Below are 11257 nucleotides of genomic sequence, written 5' to 3' on the forward strand. Positions count from 1 at the left end.
TAAGACTCATTCAACTGGATAGGAAATTTTATAAGCTTTTATTTTGTATATAATTTTTAGGTGAACAATATAAATATAACATAATTTTTTGTTATAAGTGTTGCATTCAAGCGGTGTGTATGGGCATTATTTATCAAGTACCGCCTGATTACATCTTCTTGTATCTGATTAGAAATTGCTATAAATAACTACCAACTTCGAACACATTCTTATCTATTCTGTGATGCTATCATTTTATGTTAAAAAATAATATCGATAGTTGCCTTGTAAATATTTAATTACAACTCAGCAGAAACTTCTTGTCTTAATTAAATTTTTTTATTTTAATTAGATGTTTTTATTTATACTTTTACAAATGAATGATAATTTTTTATTATTTTAAAATTTTATAGTCTTACTTATTTATTAAATATTTATGGTCTTATCTCATCTGTATTTATTTAAAATTCTAATTAACTGGATATGAACTTATTTAAGATTGAAATTTTAGTGAGAAATACTACTTATCACCTGTACTCTATATAATTTTTAATTTTAGGACGTAATCAATTTTTTACTTACATATTTATTTAAAAAGTAATAAAATGTGTGTCGGTAAGTGAAAACAATTAGAATTATCCAATTAATAAAAATAATAATAAACATTTCCTTATACTGAATTTTTCTTTATGATAATTAATATATTCAAAAAGACTTGGTAATAAGTTTAAATTTATAGTCTTAATGATTATTTTAAACTTTATACCTAGGTGATTTATTATAAAATAAGATAAACAAAAATTAAATTTTCTCATTTAATTATAGCCTAGTCACTAAAATGTAATGTATTCTGATAATGACCACTATTTTTATCATACTTAGTCATTTACTTTTTGTTCTCATTCTAGTATTCATAATATTTCATGTTTTCTCCAGAAAATTATGAGTTAATGACTTATTGGGTTTTTAGTCTTGTAAGTTTGAGTAATTGAAGTCATTCATTTATATACACTTCAATAACACACTGTAGTCTCTCTTCTCTTAAAATTATTTTTAGTATTATGACTTATTTAATTTAAATTGAAAATTGTCCTACATTAGAAATAAATATTCTTACATTTGTAGAATTTGTTATACATTATAGTAAGTTTTAACTTTATGTAGGACATAACCTATGTCTCAATATATAAATCTTACAGAGTATACCCTGTATAAAAACAAGTTCTATTTAGAGATGGTATATCAATTTTATTGTTTAGGTGTTGAACACATAATAACTGATTCAGATTATTATTTTAAAATATTCTTTAAAAGATTTTTACTTATTATTTATTTTGACAAAATATATGACTTTTATTGATCTACTGAGACCAAGTAATGTTTTCGTTTTTTATAATAATATTTATGTAATGAGTTATGTTTTATTAATTATTTTATTATAAATTAACTTCATTTTATCTATAAGTGAAGAGCACGTGTTTCCTCTGTCTTCTAGCCAACGCTAAGAAGCGAATTTTAAGACCAGTTTTGGTGTTTTTTATTAATTTTAGATAAACATTAATGGATGTGTTCCAATACTGTCCTTGATGTTTGTTATATTATTTTATTTTTGTTGTCAGCCTTTCTTTGTAGACATGATTTTTGCTACATTCAAATTTTTGTTCAAGTTTAGCTTAATTTTCTATTTTAATAATTAAATTAAATTTCCTTATTAATCATAACTCTAATGATTATTTTTATTGTATCAGTAGCTTAAGTTCTCGTGTGTATTTTAACCTAAATACGGGCTACAGTATGTTCTATAATATATATAAAAGATATATTATATCATCCTCTGACAACTTCTATTATTATAGTTGTTGTTAATAAACTAGGAAATATTATAATCATTTATATTTAAAGACATATAAATTCAAATTAAACTATTAATCATAACTGGTAGACATAACACCTCACATAGGTTAAACTATAGTTTGTTTAAATAATGTCAAAATATTTTTTTTTTATTCAGGTTGCTTATCTCGGTTGCGTCCCCCTTACAAACGTTTAGTGGACAACATATTTCCTAATATATCTCAAGTATAGTATTAAATAATTCCTGATGTAATTAATTAATTTAAGTAACATACAATTTTTTTTAGGATGGACTAGTAAAAAATAATATGGAAAAATTGACATTTTATGCTTTATCCTCGCCAGAAAAATTAGACCGTATTGGTGAATATTTATTTCAGAAAGCAAGCAGAGACATATCTCGAAAAAGAAATGAGTATGATCAACTCTTTTTAAATGAATTTAAAAATTTATAAATATTTATTTACCACGCCTCTAGCCTTTGATTAATTTTCTCCTATTAACACTATATTGTTAGCAAACAACATGCACCACGGCACCTCTCCTTGTATTTCTCTAGTAATTTTATCCATCATTATAGAGAATATGTAAGGGCTTAAAGCAGAACTTTGGTGCACTCTTACTGTTATCCTAAAACCTTCTGTTACTTCTCCTACGCTTTTTACACTAGTACAAGTGCCATCATACACATCTTCTATAATTTCCACACTCCTGTATGTCACCAGGTCACATTGTCACCTATACCTTTAAATATCGGCACTGCAATACTATTCCCTATTACTATTTCCATTCTAATAAGATTTTATTTAAAAGATCCTTAAACTACCTTATGCCAACACCGCCTAATATTTTTCATACTTCTACTGGCACTTCATCATCACTCGAGAGTACCTTATTATCAACACTATTTATACACCTTATATGATAATAATCTTATACCTTTTCTCTCTTACTTTTATAAGTCTATAGATTTCTTTCTCGTCTTCTATTGTTCCTAGCCTATAAATAACTCATCATACCCCTTAAACTTCGCCTTACTTACTGCACACTTGACTTCTTTGCACAAGCGTTTATACTCCAACCAATCTTCTCTCCTTTTACTCTTCTGCCATACTTTCATTTACTTTTTCTTACTTTCTATGATTTTTTTAATGTCCTCATCCCTCCACCAGGTTTCCTTGTTTCCAGGTATTCTAATCCTACTCTCACCATCACTCTTCTTTGCAGTATTCATTACACTACCAGCAAATCTATTTCACACATCATTTATGTCTCCCTCGACATTACACACCGTCCTCTCTTTTACTATCTTTACAAACTCTTTCATTTTCCCCTTTTAATTTCCACCACCGGATCTTTGATTTTTCCCCGCGTTCCTTCAATTTTTGTATTCTCTTTCCGGTACACCAAAACTCCATTACCATCAGTCTATGTTGTGTAGTTACACTCTCGTAAGGTATAACTTTATAATCTTTTACTCGCTTTACGCTCTCTCTCTTCCACATAAAATAATCAAAATGTGATCTATTTCTCCCACTCTTAAAAGTTATATAATGTTCTTCCCTCTTTCTAAAAAAAGTATTAACCACAACAAGATAATACGATTCTGCGAAATCCACGATTCTTTCTGCAGCCTCATTCTTCCCGCTAAAACCATACCCTTCATGTACTCTTTCATTTCCTCTCATCTCAATACCTACATGTCCATTTATATCTCCACCTATCACCGCATTGTCATTGCCAGGTACCTCTTACATTTATCACCTCATTTTCTCTCCAAAACACTTCCTTGTCTGTTTTATCACATCCTATTTGTGGTGCATAGACACTTATTACATTCAGAACTTTTTCCTCGAATATCAATTTTACGACAATATAAGTACCTATTTATGTGTATTTAACTCCATTTACAGATTTGTAATGATAGCAATGGAAGCTATGGATCAACTCTTAGTGACATGTCATGCTCAAACATTAAATTTATTTGTTGAAAGTTATTTGCGAATTGTTCAAAAATTACTAGAATCATCTGAACCCAATCTTCAAATACTTGCTACTCATTCTGTATTAAAAATAATAATGAAATCTTNCAATCTGTATTAAAAAAAATAATGAAATTGTATGAATATATTTTAAAAATATAAAACCTTTTAGTTTGTGAGATTTTCTAACATAGAAGAAGATACACCATCATACCACAGGAGATATGACTTTTTTGTTTCAAAATTTTCATCAATGTGCCATAATAATAACCCTAATTTGGTTACTATGGAAATGATTCGAAAGGCTGGTATAAAAGGAATCCAAGTAAGCCTAATAATTTTTTCATCATGTATTTAGAGTGTTTAAAACATTTCAATATTTCAGGGAGTTATAAGAAAAACTGTATCAGATGACTTGGTTGAAAATATTTGGAAACCGGTACACATGGATAAAATTGTCCCTTCACTGTTATTTAACATGCATACAATGAAGTAGGTTAAATATAATTATTTTCACTTAAGCGTAAAGAAATTAGTTTTAAAATTAAATGTGTTATTTTAATAATGTTTATTTTAATGTTAAAAATTCAAGAGCTATGGTAAAATTTCATCTATTGTAGTAAAAACATGTTTTTTCCTAAATTTAGCAAAATGATATTATCATATTTCTGAATTAAAAATATATTATCTTTTAAAATGAAAAAAAGATCACAAGTAAGTATTTAAATTAAAATTTTGTATAGCCTGAAAAATTAATATTTTACATAGATGAGTTATTTTCTCAGATATGAAAATTTATTAAATGTTTTCTAGAATTTATTGTACATATTATAACTGGAGTTATATTGGTGGCTTTTGCGCCCATGACTATATATTAATAAATAAAATAAATAATTAATAAACATAAATTTAACAATAATAAAAATTATTTATTAGTGCCAAATCTGATATAGTGACAGATAATTTAATATCAGAAGAAGTAAATGATAAAAATGACTCTTATTCTTTGGCTGAGTCTTGTTTGCGCGAACTTATTGGAAGAGCTTCATTTGGACATGTAAAAAGTGTTATACGCCCCGTTCTTAAGTATGGTTAATTTGGATTATTATATTATAAAGTTTATTTAAGTAATTTTTTTCTTTTAGACACTTAGATGCCCATCATATGTGGGTACCAAATGCTTTTGCAACACAATGTTTTAGGATTTTGATGTTTTCCATTCAATCTCAATATTCATATGCTGTAGTTGAAACTTTAATGACACATTTGGATGAAAATACCAATGCATCACCTAAAATTCGTACTAGTATTGCTGATGTTTTGTCAAAGATAATCGCTATTGCTGCTAATGAGAGTGTTGGACCTACAGTTTTGGAAATTATTAATTCTTTATTGACTAATTTAAGAACATCAGTCACTAGAAGACCACAATCTAATATTGGTGTTGCCGAATCAGATGGAGAAAACGAGTATCGGGAAGCACTTATTCATGCTCTTGGAGAATTTGCAGCTCATCTACCAGATTATCAAAAAATAGAAATTATGATGTTTATAATGTCAAAAGTTCCTCAGTTTAAGTCTTCAAATAGTCCCAATGATCTTCATGTTCAGAGAATGTGTTTAAAATCACTTTTGATGGTAATTTATTCATAATACTTATTTTTAGTTGAATCATTTTGACATAATTTTGCAACATTTGTTGTTACCAAGTTTAAAATATATATGTTATAAAGAATTCGTAATTATAAAAGTGTTAAAGCTTTCATGGATTGTCTTGTTGCTTGAAAGCTTAAGAATGTATTCATGTTTATAGTTGAGTTCTGAGCACTATAGTTGCAGACACCGACTAGCATTCATCATTCTTATGATGGACTCTATAATGATTCCGAAACATCAGAACTCAACTGTAAACATGGGTACATCCTTGAGCACTACAAGCGACTTCGTAATTGTTAGTATTTCTATGGCCTAAATACTCAAGTATACTCCATATAAATAATTATATCATTTATTTTAACTTACTTAAACAATTTTAAAAGCTTTTTTGTATTATTAATTATTTACCTTTTAATTTTAAAAAGTCTTTGATAAATAATTGTTTATTCTTTATTGTAATTTGAAAAAATCTGTCAAACTTACTTAAATTTTATTATTTTTAGGTTAGTACCAAATATAGCTCAGTACAAATGAATGCTACATTTCCTCAGTCATTTTTAGATTTATTATTAAAAACATTAACGGCCTCTGAGGATGATATAAGGTTAATTGTTCTTCGTGTATTGCATACACTTTTAGATCGACACAATAATGTTTCAAAATTGGCTAAACTCGAGTAAGTTATGTTTTTGTAAAAAAATAATTGTGAATAAATCAGTTTTAATTAAAATAATTAATTGAAATTTGAAAAAATTTGTTTGTTTTTTTTTTTTATAGTGTTAGTATTTCTAAATCAGACCTAAATCTTGAGAAATGTTCTCGTAGTGACACTATATTCATTCGAAAGCACGCTCAAGATGTTTATGTATCAATATATGAAAGTTTAGAAATTACAAATAATACTATTGATAATTTTGAAGCTATTTACACTACATTAGCATTAATTTGTGTTGAACTGCTATCTGAAGAATCTGTTCTTGACTATATCAGACTAATTTTAAGTATTCAAGAGCTCGCTATTACCAATGCTGTTCTTTCAACTCAACAAAAATTTCATCTGCATGCATTAGTTATCAGTATAATGCATTTAACTGCTGTAGTGTTGGATTTACAGCCACTTGGAGATTATGTTGATAAGGTTTTAAATTTAACAAAATTAGAACAATAAGTATTGAGCAAAAATGTTTTGATAAAAATAATTAATTTTTAGATAATTGGACAGAGAAAAGAATTAAATGCTACACACTTATTACCTGATTTATGTTTGCACAATGAAGTAAAATCATCTAGCCTTCTACCAGCAGGAGTTTTAATTGAAGAACCTGAGTTAACAGAAGCTTTAAAAGCTTCAGGAATTGAAATTACAAGTAAGTTTTTATTGAGAAATTCTTTATTTATAATAAATGTATGAATATCATTAAAAAAGTTTTTATTTTATTTATTCTACAGAGTGATTGTTTCATCATAAATCCCTTAATTAATTAATTAAAGACTTAAATTAAAATTGAGAAATTTTTTCCTTTCTTTGTATTATACATGTTTTTTTCAATTTATCAATCATAAGAAAATTATCAATATTATTTTTATGTTTTGATTAATTAAATGGTTCATGAAAAAGACAACTCTGTTTATATTTTTATGTAAATTGTTTACTAATATGTTATTCCATTTAAATGTAAAATTTTTTTCTTTTAATTTAATGTAGCATTTAATTTAATGCTTTCAAAACTTTTTTTAATATTTAAAAAAAAAAGTTTCAAGCATAATGTGACTAATTAAAAAATAAAAATCCAGCACAGTGGAGTCGCGGCATAGTGGGGACGCATAGATTTTATCTGACAGTGATTAAAATCACTATCATAAGAAACGTTTCGATGCAAATCTGTAGATAGTGTTTAATTCTAAGAAATTGATGGATAATTACAAAAGCAACATTAACCTTAATATTAAAATAGCATATTTTTGAATAGGGTAGCCATTTTCGCATAGAAGATAGGTCGTTGGGACAAATTTTTTTTTTTCAATTTATAGTGCATAAAATAAGCTTTAATTTGATATACGTTTAAAGGACGCAGTATTTCAGGAACATTAAGTTGAAAAAGTTAGTTTTTGTAAAAATGTTGCTATTTTAAATCCCCCCAATGAGCAGGTTAAGTGTTAGATTTTCAAAAAAATGACATCAACTGAAAGGGAAATATCTAAGGTTTTAGTATAAAAAAAAAATTATGTTGATTTGTTTATTTTTGAAAAAGTTATGGAAGTTTTAAGAAAAAAAGTAAAAAAAATGACAAAATTTACCAATTTTTAAATTTGTAATTTTTTTGGATATTTCCCCCATTTGCGGGGAACGAGGGAAAATATTTCAATTTCTAAGGGTAATATCTTTAACTAGATACGATTTGTGATCTTTTGGCGTATTATTGAAAGAAATCGGTCCAGTGAGAGCTGAGAAAAAATGGCAACAGACATAAAAAAAAAAAAAAAACACACACACACACACACACATCATGGCAAAATTAATACCTTCTCCACTTCGCATCGAAGCTAAAAATTGTTGAACAGCAAATCATTAAATCAACATATCATAAAAACTTATTTGTATGATATAATCTTTATCTTGAATTTTTAATTCTAATATATTAGATATAATACGTCAAAATTTTTACAGATGAAACAGGTCCAGTGTTAGCTCATAGATGTAGTTGGGTAGAAAACACCAGTATTTCCATGAAAGGTAGCTTTACAGATCTAAGCATTCTTGATTTAGATAGTGTTAATTCAACTCCATCTATGCAAAGAGTAAGTATTTATTTTAATATAAGTCTTGATGGAAGATTCTAATTCAAGATAATTTTGAAATCATTGTTAATAATTTAGGCTACTAATAGTTTTAAAGTAACCCTGAACTTAACAAATTTCCTTAACCCTTCCTCTTATGTACAGGGTGATTTTTTTATTGTATTTCTTCTTAATTCTCGCCTGTGTCCCAACTACTTGGGGTCGGCTCCCTTATCCTAAACTTCCACTTGACACTATCTCCCTCATTATCTGCGCACACATCAGTTGTCCTCATATTGAAAGCACTCTGTAATTATCAGATGAATTCATAGCTTGTCCTCGAATGTAGGAAAAATTTAGAGTCACTATCGATTTTCAACAAAGTTACATTAGCGTAGTTAACAGGATACAATGGTGTCACTGGAAATGAAAAAGCGACTTTCTAGCTAGGAAAAGAGTAGAGAACACCTATTTGGGCCAGAACCAGTTGTAGGACTCACTGAGTAATCGCTCAAAGCACTACCTAAGAATTGGTGCAGAGAACACAGGAAAATCTGGAAGTATTTGGTAGTACCTAGACAATTTAAAATGTTTATCAAGACCCTTAGTCTACTGCTGGGTGATCTTAATAACATGACTTGACATTTAATAAGCACTTTGTCTGGTCTTCTGACAAGACATGGTCATTGGTTTATACATCTTTTTGCAATAGGGGTTTCTGAACACCATTGTGCAGGAAGTGGTGGGAGTAGAAGAGGAATACTTATTTCACATAATGTGCGAATGTGAAGCCTTGTCCACACTAAGATCAAACTACTTGAGTAATCCTTTTCCTGAATAAGAATATATCAAAAACCTAAGACTCAGAGAGGTACTTAATTTTGCCAGAAAGACAGGAATCTTTGGTTATCCTCAGGGGGTGACTTGATAGTCCACCCTATACAATGATACATATAATTTAAAAACACTTTGGTGTGTTAACCGAATCAAGATAATTCGGTATCAGGTGTGCACAATAGACTGACAGATCTGAATGCATGAACATTATGCCACCCACATAATAACTAAAACTAAACTAAAAACTTTATTGTCCAATTCCTTTCTCCTCATAACATGACCAAATCATCTAAGACTATTTTCTCTCATCTTATCGATGATTGTCGCTACACCTTTAGTCCCTCTTATATGTTCATTCTTTATCCTATCTTTTCTAGCCACTGAACACTGAACCATTCATAATATCTACAGTCATATAAAACATACCTTTCAGTGTCTTTGAAATTCTATTATCATATAACATACCAGACGCATCACCCACCCACTCTTAATCCTGTGTATTACATCTTTGTCAATACTACCATTCTTCTGCACAACTTATCTTAAATACTTAAAACTTTCCACCTTTCTTATCACGCCCATGTTTATTGTCACTGATCACTCATTTTACATACACTGTGTTCTTTGTTAAACTCGTACTCTTTATATTCTGTCTTACTCCTACTTATTTTTTAATCCCTTTTCTCTATGAGCTTATCTCCAAACTTCTAACATTTATTAATTACTTTTCAATTTTCTCTATTAACACTGTAATTTGTTTTTTATTAACTTGTCAATTTCTCATGAAATAAAAATAATTTTAAAACATTCCTGCCTTCATATTACTTCCTGTTACTAACATTTAATTCTTAATTTATCTATAATAAAATATTTTTAGAAACATCTAAGGTATTATCTATTGCATATTATAATAATTACTCTATATAATAAAAAATAAGCTTATAAAACAAAGGGTTGAAAGCAAATTTTAAACCATTATTTTAGAAATTATAAATATTTACTCTTGAAAGATACAAAGAGTACACCTGATACATGACTAATGATACAAATTTTGTGTAATAACATGTCATATTGTATCTCATTTCTAGTCTAAAGTTTTAATGATTTCCAAATTGCTAATTCTAACATTATATTAACAAATAGTTAAGTGATTGTATTTTTTAAAATATTTTTACTAAAATAATCAAATATGTCCAAGTATGAATATTGTGTTACCCAGCATCCAGGATGGTTCTATTGGAACTAGTATTTATTTAATAAATTAAAATAACAAATATAAATTTAAAATTAAAAAATCTGTACATCTGGATTGTATTATTATATACCAACAGCATTGTCCACCAAAAGAAGATTTATCATTTGAAGACATGAAACGAACATTCCTAGATTTAGATTCAACAGCCAAAGAAGAAGAAAACAAGAGACAAACTCAACTATTACATTTTTATAGAAATATATCATTCCAAGACTTAGTTGCAATATCTACTAAATCCAAGGTTTGAAATATTCTAAAACATTAACTGTTCCCATAATTTTTTATCTGAATTATTAATTTTATATATTTTTCTAATTTATTGTAAAGTTTAAAAATGTTGTTTATAATGTTTTGCTTTTAGGATGAACGAACATTGCAAAGTACAATTTTTGAGGTTTTTAACAAAGTTGAGGCAAAAAATAAAGAAACTCCTGTTAAAATTGACATATCTAAACCTATTTTTGTAACACTATTTCCAGAACTGTTTAATTTTTGATATTGATCTAATAACCATATTTGTCAGTACAATTACTGACAAACAAATATGACTATTGGAATAAAATTTTTGTATCATTATATTTTTATTGTTATACAAGTTTTATAAAATAAAAATTTAATATTAGATCTTTACTTCATGTTTGAGAATAGATTTTAATATAGTTTATTAGACGTTTTTTTAAAGATTGTAAATGTAAACAGGGCCGTCACAATAGTGTTCTAGTTCGTTTCACACCCCCTTTTGTAAAATTTAATTATTTTAGTTGTAATTTTTTTATACAAAAGAATTCTATCAAAAAATAATTACTAAAACAACAAAAGCACATTTGGGTCGCAGCACAGTGGTGACGTGGCATAGTTGGGACAAGTATAGATGATATCTGACAGTGATTAAAATCACTATCATAAGAAACATTTC

General features: G+C 27.6%; 1 protein-coding gene across 2 annotated transcripts; it reads left to right on the top strand.

Annotated features, from left to right (window-relative positions):
* Positions 1-350: 350 nt before the first annotated feature.
* LOC126907013 (protein EFR3 homolog cmp44E-like) lies at positions 351-10971 on the top strand. 2 transcript variants are annotated; one of them, XM_050688000.1, is made up of 14 exons: positions 351-594; positions 1991-2058; positions 2121-2248; positions 3747-3897; positions 3988-4140; positions 4201-4307; positions 4752-4901; positions 4961-5453; positions 5975-6147; positions 6249-6609; positions 6682-6838; positions 8140-8270; positions 10418-10582; positions 10703-10971. In XM_050688000.1, the coding sequence occupies exons 1-14, from the start codon at positions 585-587 to the stop codon at positions 10835-10837; spliced, it is 2382 nt and encodes a 793-aa protein (XP_050543957.1). In that variant the 5' UTR covers positions 351-584; the 3' UTR covers positions 10838-10971. The 2 variants fall into 2 exon arrangements, with proteins under 2 accessions (XP_050543957.1, XP_050543958.1); XM_050688001.1 differs by lacking the exon at positions 351-594 and adding an exon at positions 933-953.
* Positions 10972-11257: the final 286 nt, after the last annotated feature.

This window comes from Daktulosphaira vitifoliae, unplaced genomic scaffold (assembly GCF_025091365.1).
Source record: "Daktulosphaira vitifoliae isolate Bord-2020 unplaced genomic scaffold, ASM2509136v1 Scaffold_5, whole genome shotgun sequence".
Classification (NCBI taxonomy): Eukaryota; Metazoa; Arthropoda; class Insecta; order Hemiptera; family Phylloxeridae; genus Daktulosphaira; species Daktulosphaira vitifoliae.